The 14885-nt window shown below is 52.7% G+C and overlaps 5 protein-coding genes across 5 annotated transcripts; 4 read left to right on the top strand and 1 right to left on the bottom strand.

Annotated features, from left to right (window-relative positions):
* Window positions 1-400: 400 nt before the first annotated feature.
* CkaCkLH20_11206 (sterigmatocystin 8-o-methyltransferase) lies at window positions 401-1920 on the top strand (the record flags this gene model as incomplete). Its single annotated transcript, XM_038893920.1, has 5 exons — window positions 401-640; window positions 704-833; window positions 886-1009; window positions 1095-1243; window positions 1298-1920. 5 exons carry the CDS (start codon window positions 401-403, stop codon window positions 1918-1920), a joined length of 1266 nt encoding a protein of 421 aa, XP_038740746.1.
* Window positions 1921-2344: 424 nt separating this feature from the next.
* CkaCkLH20_11205 (aminopeptidase y) lies at window positions 2345-3949 on the bottom strand (the record flags this gene model as incomplete). The annotated part of the gene is made up of 3 exons (XM_038893919.1): window positions 2345-2700; window positions 2757-3112; window positions 3171-3949. 3 exons carry the CDS (start codon window positions 3947-3949, stop codon window positions 2345-2347), a joined length of 1491 nt encoding a protein of 496 aa, XP_038740745.1.
* Window positions 3950-6461: 2512 nt separating this feature from the next.
* On the top strand, window positions 6462-8723 carry CkaCkLH20_11204 (uncharacterized protein; the record flags this gene model as incomplete). Its single annotated transcript, XM_038893918.1, has 3 exons — window positions 6462-6568; window positions 6687-8549; window positions 8624-8723. The coding sequence occupies 3 exons, from the start codon at window positions 6462-6464 to the stop codon at window positions 8721-8723; spliced, it is 2070 nt and encodes a 689-aa protein (XP_038740744.1).
* Window positions 8724-10454: 1731 nt separating this feature from the next.
* On the top strand, window positions 10455-12217 carry CkaCkLH20_11203 (cytochrome p450 family protein; the record flags this gene model as incomplete). Its single annotated transcript, XM_038893917.1, has 4 exons — window positions 10455-10520; window positions 10582-10732; window positions 10807-11488; window positions 11539-12217. The coding sequence occupies 4 exons, from the start codon at window positions 10455-10457 to the stop codon at window positions 12215-12217; spliced, it is 1578 nt and encodes a 525-aa protein (XP_038740743.1).
* A 1117-nt stretch (window positions 12218-13334) lies between these two features.
* Window positions 13335-14696, top strand: CkaCkLH20_11202 (beta-1, 6-galactanase; the record flags this gene model as incomplete). Its single annotated transcript, XM_038893916.1, has 3 exons — window positions 13335-13757; window positions 13811-13984; window positions 14034-14696. The coding sequence occupies 3 exons, from the start codon at window positions 13335-13337 to the stop codon at window positions 14694-14696; spliced, it is 1260 nt and encodes a 419-aa protein (XP_038740742.1).
* Between the last annotated feature and the right edge of the window lie 189 nt (window positions 14697-14885).

The raw sequence follows: 14885 nt of genomic DNA, 5'->3' as shown, positions 1-14885 counted from the left end.
CAAATAAAAGCGACGTATCAATTCTTCATGCAAGAATCGACTCCGTACCCGCAGCAAACACATACAACCTGCATGTCTGCATCAAGCAGGATCACCGGCCCGGTGAGTGGGACGATGGCGGGTAGTTGGTCTTCGAAGCGAGTGGCTGGCGGACACACTTCCGCAACTCGTTGCTTCTCCTTCCTCCCCACGGCAATTATGGGGTTTGAGGGACATATTCGCGGAACGTGGGGGGTATCTGCAGCTGAATACCATTGGTCTCTCCCGATTTCCGATGAAGTTTCGCTAGCTAGACTTGACAGCAAGGTATAATTAGTCGCCCTCGGGGTACCATCCGCATAGGCCCAAAGTCTCGGTTTCTCTGCTCTTTACTTTATCCCTTTTATTGTTCGTTATCATAATGTCTACCACGAACGGCACCAACGGCACCAAGACCGGCCCCGTTGTCGATGTGGCGATCGCCACTAGACCGAACGACCTCGAGGCGGTTCCCGGCCTGCTCAAGGAACTCAATGCAGGCGTTGACTCCTTGGCAACCGGCGGCGATGAGGCCCGTCATGAGCTCCTGCTTAAGGCTCGCTCGATCGTCCAGGCTCTCGAAGCCCCGAGAGAGACCATGATCAAGCATTGCTGGGCACAGGTAGGCTTTTACACCGCAGTTGTCCCTTATCTTGCCGACTACCAATGACTAATCACTTCAAAGACCGGTGCCCTGGCTGGTATCAACCTTGGTGTTGACTCGGGCCTGTGGAAGCTCATGGCGAAGAATGGCGACAGGCCCCAGAAGGTGGCCGAGTTGGCCGAAGCCCTTGGTGTTGACCCGGCCCTGTTGAGTAGGACTGCCATCTTTTTCGCTAGATCAGACAACTTACCGTGAATGTTTAGGCCGTCTCATGCGCCATCTTGGTGCCATGGGTTACATCAAGGAAACTGGCCTTGATGAATACCAGCCCACCAACTTCTCCAAGTCGTTGAGCATTCCTATGATCGGAGATGGGTACATTGCTATGTGAGTCTTTCCATTGTCGCTCTCAGCTCACTTAATCATGTTGTACATTCATTTGTTGTTCACTAGCTAACACGATACCTTCCAGGACATCATGCACTGGCGCCGGTCCCCTTCGATTCCACGAGTACTCTCGTAAGAGAGGTTACAAGAACCCCACCGACGCGAAGGATACATCCATGATGTACGCATACAACACCGACAAGGACATGTTCGCATGGCAACAATCACTGGGCTGTATGTTACTTGTAATACAAAATGACTGGTGGGTACTGACCAAAATCAACGCAGATGGCACCCACTTCAACCACCACATGTCCGGCTACCGACAGGGTCGTACGCCTTGGATGGCCCCCAGCTTCTTCCCCGTCAAGGAGAGGCTCATCGCCGGCGCCGACACGAGCCCCGATGCCCCCTTTTTGGTGGATATCGGCGGCAGTATCGGCCACGATCTGGCCGAGTTCCACCGCTACCACCCCGACGCGCCGGGCAAGCTCATCCTGCAGGACCTGCCAGTAGTCATCGGCCAGATCCAGGAGCTGACCCCGGCTATCACGCCCATGGGTCACGACTTCCTGACGGAGCAGCCTGTTAAGGGAGCGCGCGCATACTACATGCACTCATGCTTGCATGACTGGCCTGATGATGTCTGCGAGAAGATCCTCGCTCAGATCAAGGCCGCTATGAAGCCTGGTTACAGCAAGTTGCTCATCAATGAGAACGTCATTCCGTCTACGGGGGCTTGGTGGGAGACATCGGCTCTTGACATGGTCATGCTCACGCTCTTCTGCTCCAAGGAGCGTACTGAGGGCGACTGGTACAACTTGCTGGAAAAGCTTGCCGGTCTGAAGATTGTCAAGATCTGGGGCGGCGGCAAGGGTGTGGAGAGCTTGATTGAGGTTGAGCTTCCTTAGATTAGGTAGAGGAACCGTCCCATCACGGTATTAGAGTGTTGCCACTTGCGTTCTGTATCACAAATAGCAACAACAAATAAATACTGAATCACTTTGAACACCTCGTTGCAACGTTTCTTTCTACCCTTACAACAAGTTTGAAGGCTTTCTTTCTCGATGAATCCCACACCAGTCTACGTCGATCACAAGGTGTAAATAGCAACAGTGAGTAGGCCCACGTGTCCCAAGGCACTGGTCGCTTGAAGCAAGGAGAGGATATCACACAGCTTCGAACTGAATTGGCATAAAGAGAGACGACACGGAAAAACGTTTGGTCATCAACTTTCTCATTTATCATTACGTATTTTAGTTGTGTTAACATAGCTGAGTCCCAAAGGACTGATACTCACTTATGGTAGACCATGAACCAGCTTACTCCCATCGATTAGGCGTGAGAACCACCGCCACAGGGTCCGTCGTGAGAGTGACCCGTGAGCTCGGCAGCCCTCTTGAGGTGCTGAGCGGTGTCCGCAGCATACCGACGCTTGGCCAGGTTGACAGCGGGGAAGTCCTCCCAGCTCATGGAGTACTTGGCAACAGTGTGCGCAATGGCCTTTGTGTTGATAAGGTATGCGTCGTTGTCCAGGTTCGTGATGTCATCGCCGATTAAGTGGTAGTTGACGTCGTATGCGACGCCGACCTCGCCACCGAACAGCGCAGCCTCAGCCTCGGTCTTCAATCCCTCGGCTCCGGTGAAGAGTCCTCCAGAGGGGATTCCGTTCTCGATGAAACCGGCGTAGTCTGCAGCGTATCTGTCAGTCACGGCAATGAGGCGTCTGAATGAGAGTTGGGCTTACCAGAACGGCCGTTGAACTCGGTCGGGACGTGTCCCCGGCCATTGTTCTCGAAGAACTCCTCGAAATCCTTCTCAATTACATCAGAACCAGCAGGGCCGGAAAAGTTGAAGGCGCTTCCGTCTCCGTCGTAGATGGCAAGCTTCGGGTTCGGGCTAGCAATCATGTCGAAGTTGAGGTATGCACGAATCTTGGAGATTTCCTCCTCGGAGCTGTTGAGCTGCTTGACGTAGTAGTAGGAGCCAAGCTTTCCGTACTCCTCGGCGCCCCAGAAGCCAAGACGGACGGCGTTCTTGGTCTGGAAGTTGGTGAGGGCCTTGGCAACGGTCAAAACGCCCACAGTGCCGGAGCCATCGTCGCTGGAAAAGCAAAGTGATTAGTGGTGGTTACGATGAGAGATTCAGGAGTTCAACTCACTTGATACCGGGACCGGCAAAGACGGAGTCGGAGTGGCCTCCGATCATCAGCACGTTGTCGGGATCTCCGCCACGAGTCTCGGCGATGACGTTGTAGTTGACGCGATCTTCGATGATGGAGATGACGTTCAGCACAACGGTGACATCTTCGCTTGCCGCGATAGCTTCCACGAACTTCGCACCCTCCGCTTGAGTGATTCCCACAACCGGCGCATATGCGTCCGACTGCTCACCCAGCGTTCCGGAAAGCGCGCCAACTTCGTTGTTGTAGATAATGGCCGCAACAGCGCCCGCGGACTTGGCCAAGCCCGCCTTGACAGCAAAGTTGCAGGTTCCTCTTGACACCAGAGCCACAGCACCGGAGACCTCGGCAGGGTAGTCGGCGGCATCGCAACCAAGGTTCGCGACGCTGACCAAGGGGGCACCGCTGACATCGCCAGCAGGGGTGAAGGTCATGGGCCGGGCATCGACAGCGGCGCCGCCCACGGTCAGGGTCGCCTTGGAGCCGGCGAAGGCCTCGGTGAAGGGCTGCTTGTAGACGTCGAAGTAGTCAAGCTTCTCGAGCTCCTCAACAAGCCAGTCGACTGTGGCGTTGTGGCCACCACCACCGAAGGCACGGTTGCCCTCGTGCGCGTCGGCGATGTCCTGGAGCTTCTGGGAACCGGCAAGGAGGTCATCGATCGCAATCAGCTCTTGGAGCGACTCAGAGTCGACGTAGGGCTTGCACTTCACGGCGCTGGCCAGGGTTGGCAGGGCCAGAGCGAGAGCGGCCGTTCTCATCTTGGGCTACTGGAATCCGACTTCGGGCAATTGGGTTGAGAAGGATGCCAAGTTGATGAAGGCGAGAGTCGGTGAGGAAATCATAACAGGAGACGAGAGAGTGCGAAGCGGACTGGTTTTGTGTCCTTTCTTTTCGCATTGCGTGCGTAGGTATCCGTACCTGACCCCCCCAACCGGGTCGCACATGCATGCAGTATCTCGCGTGATTGTGCCAAGGCGATAGATAAGGAAGCTGGGGATGAATCGATGATGGCACTTTTTTGCGACTTGGTCCGGTGATGTGGCGAATTACCCAATAGATCGCAAATTCAACATGAATTTCCCCGGAAGGCCAGCCTCCTAGAGCGTCTATTGACAGGATCGATTGACTCGAGAAGATTATCAGCGGCGCCACATTGTCGGGACGAGAAACTCAAAAAGGAAGCTTGAAAAGCAATTGAGAGGTTGGCTCCATCACCGTTGCATCGACCTGCCCGATCTAGGAACGTCTTCACGCGCCAAGATCTTGGTTTCTTGGCAATACTACGCAGCGGTGGGCAAGTCACTGATAGGTCAATTGTTTTACTTCCATCAGATGGATTGCGCAGAATCATGGTGAACAAACAAAATTCTGGTACTGTACCCATTGAAGTTTTGAGATGCTTCTGCTGCAAGACGCATGTAACCTTGAGCGACAGAGATTAGTTGAGAATAAGCTTTTGTGACCGAAACTTGCGGCTGATCAACAGACCATTCAACCTAAGCCACCCAAGCCGTCTTACGTGCTGGATTGATACAACATTGAAGACTGTGGTCACACTGACCGGCACGGCATATGTCGTGACTTCAAATTTAGGAATGGAGGGCTGTGAAGATTATCACCACATGGGCGACCCGTTTCTCTTTTCGTTTTACCCTTCATTTAGCCATCATGGGTCGCAAATTGTCGTGCTTCTGATTGCTTTAATACAACCTCAATGGTATTCTGGCAACCTTTTGAGCCCAAGGAGCGAGAATTTCCACTCAAAAAAAAAAAGAAGAAAAAAAAGTAGTAAAACCTCAACAGTAGCTACTATCTACTGTAGCAGAATGGATGAAGATCTTGAACTTGAATTGTGTGCAACCTGGACAAATGCTTGCAGGAGCAGTAACGGCGAGTTGCCACTATTGTACCCGATGATGGCGATGATGACAACGATGAAGGTCAACGTTGAGATGCCTCCAACCTATACAGGGCTAAGGACGCGATTTGTAACCCCCCGTGTAAGTAACATAAGGGACTGATAAATGTTAACAAATTGATCAAACATGGATCCCTAATGGATTTCAGAGATATACGTGATCCCCATCTGTCTTGGTGCCTAGCGACACATTGGTGCTAATGAGAAGTGTGACACAGGTTCCGTGAGTAAGACGGCCAAAAGTTGACTTGAGAGTTAGGGGGATTGTTTCATTCGTCACATCAGGTCGAGACTCACCTCTGCGAATGTAAGCTATGTAGGAGACCGTAGGCACATGAATGGACAGTCAACGTTCGAGAGCCTCTTGGGATAAGCGGCAGGATTAAGCGAACTACGTACGAGATCAACAAACCCGTCGAACACCCTTAAGGAAGGCTCAAATTGGTAATTCAATCGTGTCTGGACTACTCTAGCCAATAGCATAGAGTCGAAAGATGTGCCGAGAGCCGCTAGAATACGACAGGACTTCAGGTAAGCGCCGAGACGGGTTTACGGTGCCTTGTGTGGTTGTCGATCTCTGTTGGTCGTCTGTATTTGGAAGCAACATCAACTCGCAGGCTCTGCGTATGCGTAGCCTTGTGCACATTGTTCTCTGGTGGGCAGGTGTTGATGTCGAGGGTTACCGAATCATCTATTCAGGGGATATGTATGAAACTCTTTGGGCTTTCTTCATCGTCTTTCAACTCGTTTGAGGTTATTTGCGATAATTTAAGCTTACGTGTCTCAAGCTACAATATACGGCCCTGACACTCATCATTGGGGTTTTATCTCTCTTTCTTGCCCACGAAAAAAGATACTGAGGCCTAGAAGAGGCATTGCAGATGTGCCACGCTGGCAAAGCCTTCAGATGCTGTGCCACCCACTATATCCGAATAGTCCACCAGCGCGCGCAATTTAATGCCTGGAACAAATCGGAGAGCTCGCCAAGTGAGGTGAGATTCTGCGCCCAGCTCATATTCAGCTGCAGCCTTCTCAATTAGTCACATTTCTCTTCTCGGAGTGGCAATTGACATACCTCGAGTCCAATACTTTGTAAGCACGCCATTGGTGTATAATTCGTTGTCTAGATGAAAGTTCCCCTATCGTCGAAGGCCGAGTGTTTGTAGAAGCAATTACTTATACCGAACCCGAAGGCTCATGTCTGCGGGCTATATGTTATCAATCAAAACCACCAAGCTCTTCATCTCTAATACTACACTCAGATTTGAGAGTCGACTTCGTCTCCAGACTTGCAAAACTCTTCCCATGCCTTCAAATCCGTCATGAGAGAACCCAATCATCCACAGGAGACAATGGAGCTTCTCAGCCAGTCGAAGAAGGATCCCCAGAATGCCCCAAGAACGACTTTGAAGAGGCGCAGCAGCTTGTTCCAAGGGGTTAAAGATGCCCAGGAAATCGGGTAAGCAGATTTCTTGCAACTCCTTCCATCTTTTTCCCCATTGGATTTTATAATGTCGAGGCCCAAGTATGCAGGCACAACATGGGCTGGTATCAGTAGCTAAGTACCCTATCTGCAGCGTCGTTCAAGTGGAAGAACCGACAGAAAACCCCAAGCTCGGGCCGAAGTCCTTTGCCCAGAATACTCTCAAGTCATGGGGTCTCCATTCTCTGTACCGGCTATTCCAAACCGTCCTTGATGCAGCAACAAAGAAAGCCAAAGCTTCCATTAAGACCCACAAGAAAGTTGTCATCTTCAAAAGTCGGCCCATGGCACTTTTGGCATCAGCCGTACACCTTCCCCCGATCGTCGCGACTGCAGTAATGAGCAGGTTTCTTTACAAAGAGCACTGGGTTGGCGGAACCCTAACTCCCAATGGCAAATGGGATACAGAGGCCGATCTCGCCATCCAATTCACGGCTAAATTCCTCGAACTCTTCATGGTTGCATCTCTTACAACCATGATGTTCACTTTTATTCTCAGAGAGATTACCATCAGGAAGGGCCTGCCGCTGGCTGCAATCCTGGCCGCTACCGACTTCAAGTCCCCAAGTTTTGTCTGGTCTGACGAGTTTTTCGCCATGATCCTGGCCCCCTTCTCATGCATTTGGAAGAAGGCATTCTTGTTATGCTTAACGCTTGTCTGTGCATTACTGGCCATGGTTGTTGCGCCGGCTACTGCCACGATCCTCTTGCCGAGAGAAGACTGGTATACTATGGGTGGTACAACAATCTTCATTAACGCAACGAACGAAGACATATTCCCGACAATCATAAATGCAAACCATACTCTGGGTGGCGGTGTTTGTGAAACCGCGGGCGTATCACACTGTCCATCATCTGGCTGGGACTCTCTCAAACATCTGGCTGCCTACTTTCCGTCTCAAAAGCTGATCAGCTATCGCGAAGGAGTGTTGTGGCAACCTATGGACAGCTTCGTTTTACCCACGCTGCAAGCTCGCATCCTGATGAGTATTCGCACACGCCATCCCTACGCGAATGAAGGGCCACAGTTCAACCTAGGGGATTTGAACTGGATCGAGTCGTTGGTGAACCTGCCTCATCACACGTCCGCTGCGGCGTTGGTGGGGGCGCAGGCATTTTGGAGCCCAGCCATGAGAATGAGGTCATTGGAAACTGACAGCAACTTGCACGGGACGGGCCACAGGTTTACTTCTTGGCACCAGGTGGCCGCACTTCAAACGCGATGCCAAGCGACAATATCTGGACCGACCGACTTGTTCATTGGAGAGCAGCCCCTTCTTTTCCCCAACATCATGTGGGGAGGGGCTCCGTACCTGGATACTTCCATGAGATATCGGAGCATTGAAACATTCATAGGGAGCCTAAACAGAACGGCCCCGCAGATCTTGTTCTTCGACCTCGAACCAACGGACCCATTCGCAAGTAGGGTTTCCATCGGCTCCGTCGTTTCAATCCCCTTGCAGAATGGCTCTTTAGCTATGTACGGATGTTTTACGAATGCTCGCTGGCGCAATCAGACTCTTGAAACGAGATTGGATCAACCAATTCAAGGCAATCTCTGGCCCTACAATCCCCAATGGAAAGGAGACATCACCGTCATTCACTCCTCATACGCAAATCTTACGAATCCTCGGGTTGGCGACACAGATGCCAGGGTATTTCAGCACCTAGCTGAGGCTGCTAGGCTCAGTGAGAATGCGGAAACACGTCTTAACTGGACTTTCGGCCCCGTAGAGACTATCATCAACGGGATGCTTGGAAATGGCATGGCGCGCACAGCACCATACGCAGGTCCCATCTGGAGCCTCAAAGATGCCAACGACACTTGGTGGCGTCACTTCTTCTCTCATAGAGGCACCATCGATACTCATGAAAACTTCAACAACACGGCTTTTGACGTGCCCAGGGAGGATCAGGCCAGACTAGCCAAGTTGAATTTCATGGGCGAATCGTTCGGGTATTTCTACACCTATAAGAATACGACTGTCAGGAACCTGATGGTTGGGCTTTTTGGATACTGTGTCGTGGCAGTGTTGTTTATCCTATGGAGCTTGATAAGTGGCATCACGAGCTCAAGCTGGGATTCAACGCCCGAGCTAGTAGCTTTGGCAATGCGAAGCTATCCCCCTGAGGACGAGAAGATGGAAACAAGCGTTTTTGATGACATTAGTGCCCTGAAGCAGACTTATCGCATTGTTGCGGATAAAGAAGGAAATGTTCGGTTGGTGCCCAGGTCTGACATCGGTGAGGGTGAACGCGTCGTTAAGCCGAACAGGAAATATCGTTGACTGAAGGTCTTTTTCTTTTTCTATTCCGCTGGACTGATGTAACGGTGAGAAAACCGCCATGGCAGTGATGGTTTCACATGAAGAAGTTGAAAACGTGTGGTCACATCATCTCGTGTTGCAAAAAAAGGAAACAAAGCTCGTATTATGCAACAATTTTTGGAACAACTTTTCAAATAACACGATATAAGCGCAATACCTAGCACTCAACACAATGGGAGTTTATTAGCCCATAGATATGCAAGCCCTCCCAGCTAATGATAGTGGACTCTTGAGAGCTTTCCCATTTCGCAACCCCATTTTGGTAGTAGACATGGCCTCAAGCCATGAATTTCAAGAAGAGATTATAAACAGTTCCTGCTGTTACATTCGAATGGCATCAGTCCAAGCTGTCTAGTAGTGTCGAGACCAGTTTGGAATAGTCGTCAGAAGTCGTGTATAGATTTGAGGCGTATGCAGCTCCACGTTCAAGCCCGTGACAAGTTATCGAGAATGTCAACTTGACAAGCCGTGCGGCTGTACTGGGAAATCCGAGGCTGCTTACTGAGTTGATCAACTACGAGAAGCCCTTCATGTGGCCGAGTCCAAACTCAATAGCTCATCTTCAAGACCAACCCAGTTGTTGTTGTTGTTGTCTTTATGATTTGTCGTCGTCGGCGTCGTTGTCACTGTCTATATTGCCAATCCTCACTATTCTCATCGTCGTTGTTGGAGCATTCGGTCTAAGAGCCCGTCTCCAGCCTGAAGTGGTGGCATTCAATGGTCGACTCAACCGTCGGCTGAAGAAGACAGCACTTTAAGTTTGCAAAATTTCCAACCCTACAAATAAAAGCTGCTAAACTTCTCAATTGCGTCATTGGCAAGTTTGACAGCTTACTTTCAGATGAATCCTCTCAAGCTCGGGCCGTTGCCAAACGAGCACAAAGCGCGGCCCCATGGCGGAATTCCAACCATCTCCCCACAATAACACGTCAAACCCGAAAGCCGACTTACGGCTTTGAATAATTCTCCAACAATTCGGTAGATCACAGCCCCAACCCCAGATCGCCCTTACTAAAATCCCCCGTTGACGTGCGGGGAGTGTGTAATCAAACCGTCTCTCGTTGGCTCACATGCCCCAATGCGAAACTAATGCGGGGAGAAATGCTGGGATAAGCCACCGCATCTTGGACAGATCTTGGGGTAAGCCGGGCTACCTGCGGTCCCCCGCGGTCTTTGACGTCTCTTTCCTCCGCGATTAACCGCTTACGTGCCCCGAATGTCCCGAAACAGGAAGGTTGGCGGGCGCTGTGATGAGACGAAGGAAGCGCTGGCTGTCTCCTTGCAAGCCGTCGGCTTTCAAAAACCGGTGAAAGCCGAAGGGGGCTTTGGCGCTGGTTGCGTAAGAGTTACAGCCATTTCGAACCCGTAGGGACGATGTAAGACAGTCGGGACGGGCGGGACTGATGGGACTGAGCTCGTCTGGTCCAGTTCTTAAGAGTCTCTGATTTCCCTCGTGACCTTATTCTTCCAATCTCGTCGAGCTTGCGGAGAGAGGTGAAGCTTGTTATCGCATAGTATCGCCCGTCATACTCATCATGGCGCCAGGAACGAATCATGTATGGCTCTGGCTTGGAATCGCCGCCTTCGGAAGCGTGCTTTACGTGAGTGTTACTACGCGTTCAATGAAAAAGGGCGAGCACGTGAGACTAACAGGAGGACAAGGTCGCTGGAGTTGTTGTCTACCGGATATTCTTCCACCCTCTGGCTAAATACCCAGGCCCCTTGCTTGCGAAAGTGACGGATTGCTACCAGCTCTACCACGCATGGAAGGGTGACCGTCATCTTGACTTTCATAAGCTTCACAGCCAATATGGTATGATTTTCCTTCGCGACTGCTCTACCCAGAGCAAGAAAGCCGAGGCCAGAGAGGTTAACCGACCATTCCAGGTAAAATTGTCCGCTTCGGTCCCAACTCCGTCTCATTCAACTCCGCCACATCTCTGAAAGAAATCTACGGATTTCGATCCAACGTCCGCAAGGCCGAATTCTACAATGCCTTCGTCCACCCCGCCCCGAACACCCACAACGCGCGCGACAGGGAGCTCCACGCCCGCAAGCGTCGCGTCCTCGCCCACGCCTTCTCGGACAGCGCGATGAAGGAGATGGAGCGGTACATTCTCGGCAACGTGCGATCATTCACGACGGAAATCGGCCGTGGTGGCTCGCCCGATACCAAGGGATGGTCGGAACCCAAGAACATGACCGACTGGTGTAATTACCTCGCCATGGATATCCTCGGAGACCTGTCGTTCGGCAAGGCATTCCACATGCTCGAGGCCCCGGATAATCGCTTCGCACTGGATTTGGTCGCGGCTGCAACCAAGAGACATCTGATCTGCGGCACGATGCCGATCGTCGACAAGCTCAAGCTCGATAAGCTCCTGTTCCCGACCATCGCGGCCGGTCGCGCCAGGTACATGGCGTACAGCAAGGGCCAATTGACCGAGAGAACGAAAATGGGAGAGGACACCGACCGTAGAGACTTCTTCTACTACCTCCTCAAGGCGCGCGACCCGGAGACCGGACAAGGTTTCTCGACGCCTGAGCTCTGGGGAGAATCCAACCTACTGTAAGTTGCCTCGTGATGATTGAAGCGAAGCCATCGACTAACTTGAGAAGTATCATCGCCGGCTCTGACACGACATCGACTGCCATGGCTGCCACCATCTTCTACCTCGTGCGCAACCCGGTTGCCCTCGCTAAGGTGACTGAGGAAGTCCGCAGCAAGTTCTCCAACGTTGAAGAGATCTGCCAAGGCGCGACTCTCAACTCATGTCACTACCTGCGTGCCTGCATCGACGAGGCAATGAGACTCTCTCCCTCAGTGGGCGGCCTTCTCCCGCGCGAGGTCCAGGCCGGCGGCATGACCATCGACGGAGATCACATCCCTGCCGGCACCGTCGTCGGAACACCGCACTACACCATTCACCACAACGAGGAATACTATCCCTCGGCGTATTCATACATTCCCGAGCGCTGGCTAGTCGGCGCGACAAACCCGGTCTCGGGCCAGCAGACGACGGAGGCGGACACGGCGAGGGCGCAGAGCGCGTTCTGTCCGTTTTCGATCGGTGCGAGAGGGTGCATCGGCAAGGGACTCGCGTACGCTGAGATGTCTACCGCGATCGCGCGCACATTGTTCTTGTATGACATGCGCAAGGCGGTCGGCGTCGTTGACCCGGCCGAGGGGCGGGCTGATTTGGAAGAGGGACGGAGGAGGGTTTCGGAGTTCCAGCTGTATGACACTTTTACGAGTATGAAGGATGGCCCGTTGGTGGAATTCCGGGAGAAGGCTTAGCTTGAGAAGCGATTATGATGCCAAGAATTGAGCGTTTTGGTTGATGTCTTGGAATTCTGGACGTTTTCGATCACGGCCTCGGGATGCGCGGGACAGAAAGGTTTAATGCGTGGATGCGGTTCGAAGGCCGGGGTCGCTTCTTCCATGTGTATGCAGCATTTCGTCATGACCCGACTGCTGTCACGTTTTTTACACATGTCAACACCAAACTGTACCAAACAAATGAGACAACCAGATTCCAATCCCGAGACGCCTGTGGAGATGGTCTCGCGAGCAGATATCCGTCCGAACTTGCGCACCACTCAGAAGCTTCTGTCAAAACTTCTCCAACTGCCACATTGAGCTCATGATCGGCAGAAGGCATGTCCCTGCCAGGTACAGCCCCGTTGTTGTCCGAGCGAGCTTCTTTTTTGTTTCTTTACGAGATTAGCTTCTTCTCTGATTTGTGCGTCACTATCACGGGGATCACGGAGCCGGCCATTGCCGCCCTCTCCACCCCAACTGCAACCTCACCACCGCCATCTTGTGACTGCGCAACGGAGCCGATTTGGGGAGCTTTGGCCGCTGCGGGGAAGAAACGAGTCGATTGTGGGGGAAAGCTGGGTTCTCGTTCGGCACATTCGACAAGCAATGCGGGGGCGGGACGAACGTGGTCGATCCAAGAAGTTGGCGTAACCTTGTTCTTGCTGAACATTGGTCGTCTGATTCGGATGCTTCCCGGGCTTGGTACGACTCTTGATCCTCGGCACTGCTCGTCTTCTCGGGAGAAAGCTGACCCCGAGTCCTTCAGGTTGTTAGTCAATGGCCTGAGGGACGCCCGACAGATGCCCCGCTGCGGGTTACGAACGATGGTCGGGTGCTAGTCATGAACATTGGCAACCATCGATTCAGGGAACATCGTCCGGAGAGGGGAAGCTATGCCAATGCTCGTGATGTCAGTGTTGTTCCTTGGAGAGCTGGAGGTCCCGCTCTCGGTCCGTGAGGGGGAGCTCGATGGTACGCGGTGTGGTCGAATGCGAACTCATATAAGAACTCGAGGGAATGGTCGAATGATACCATACCCCCTCTGTGTCGCGACAACCTCCCGGACGCTTCACTTTGGTCCAAGGCAGACGCAATGAAGTTCTTCAGCTCCCTCGTTGGCCTCGCCGGCCTGTGTGCCGCTCTCCCTCACACCTCCAGGCAAAGCTGGCCCAATGGTCCTTTCAAGACTAGCGGCCGCTGGGCGGTGGATGCCTCTGGCAACCAGGTCACCTTCGCCGGCACCAATTGGCCTGGCCATGGCGAGGTCATGGTTCCCGAAGGTCTGCAGTACCTTTCCATCGAGGGTGTTGTCTCCAAGATCAAGAGCTTGGGCATGAACGCCATTCGCCTTACGTACGCCATTGAGCTGGTTGACCAGATCTACGACAACGATGGTCAAGACATCGACTTGAAGACGGCCTTTGTCAATGGCCTTGGAGAGACCAATGGCACTGCTGTTCTGGCCCAGGTGTTGGCCAACAACCCGTCCTTCACAGAGGAGACCACCCGTCTCCAGGTAAGAGCATACGGCTGTAGAGGTTGATAAAGTCTCGGACTGACAGATCATAGGTCTACGATGCCATCGCCGAGGAGTGCGCCAAACAGCAGATCTACATCCTCCTGGACAACCACATGTCGAAGGGCAAGTGGTGCTGCTCCGGCGACGACGGTAACACTTGGTGGGGAGACCGCGAGTTCGATGCTGCGAACTGGGTCCGTGGACTGACCTACATGGCCAACCACGTAAATCAACCTGGCTCTGCTTTGCTATTCGTGTTGCTGACTTGAGCAGGGAAAATCATGGACCGCCTTCGTCGCCATGTCCCTCCGTAACGAACTCCGCGAAGCCACCGACAACCCGGATCTCGTCGCCGCCTCCTACCACTGGCAAGACTGGTACAAGTACATCCAGCAGGGCACCGACGCCATCAACGGCGCGAACCCCGACGTTCTCATCTACCTCTCGGGTCTGAACTACGATACCACCGTCGTTCCCGTCTTCCGCGGCACCGCTTTGGAGCCCGGTACCGAGACCTTCGACCTGGCCGACTTCGAGGGCTACGCCGACAAGCTCGTGCTCGAGATTCACAACTACGAGGGTACGATCGGAAGCTGCGACTCGCTGAAGTACAACTTGTACAACCGCGGCTTCCAGGCCATGAACGAGAGCGATCCCGCGACTATTAATGTCTTCCCTGTGGCGTTGACCGAGTACGGTTTCAACATGAACGACGCGACCTGGCAAAACGTTTATGCCACGTGCTTGGCCGAGGCCCTTCCTGAGTTCAAGGCCAGTTGGTTTATCTGGGTTTTGGTTGGAAGCTACTACATCCGCCAGGGCACTCAGAACTTTGACGAGTCTTGGGGCCTGTTGAATGTTGACTGGTCGGACTGGAGAAACAATGATTATGTTGAGCAGCAGCTGAAGCCTATGATTGCTGCAACATTGGCTTAGAAGCTGGTGGTCTGAGATAGTCTTTTAATCATATTTGCAGATATTACATCACATCAGTTGTCACTGCTATGTATCGTCTAGTAGCTCATTATCCCGGAGATGCTTGAGCGTTGCGTCCATGTCAGCGCTGAATAGCCTCGGGCCCAAAGTCGCCACGAGGAATCCACATCGTTCTCAGTCAGTGTCAGA

Source organism: Colletotrichum karsti (assembly GCF_011947395.1).
Source record: "Colletotrichum karsti strain CkLH20 chromosome Unknown Scaffold46, whole genome shotgun sequence".
Classification (NCBI taxonomy): Eukaryota; Fungi; Ascomycota; class Sordariomycetes; order Glomerellales; family Glomerellaceae; genus Colletotrichum; species Colletotrichum karsti.
The sequence above is the reverse complement of the archived record's forward strand: the minus strand, read 5'-3'. Positions and strand labels throughout refer to the sequence as shown.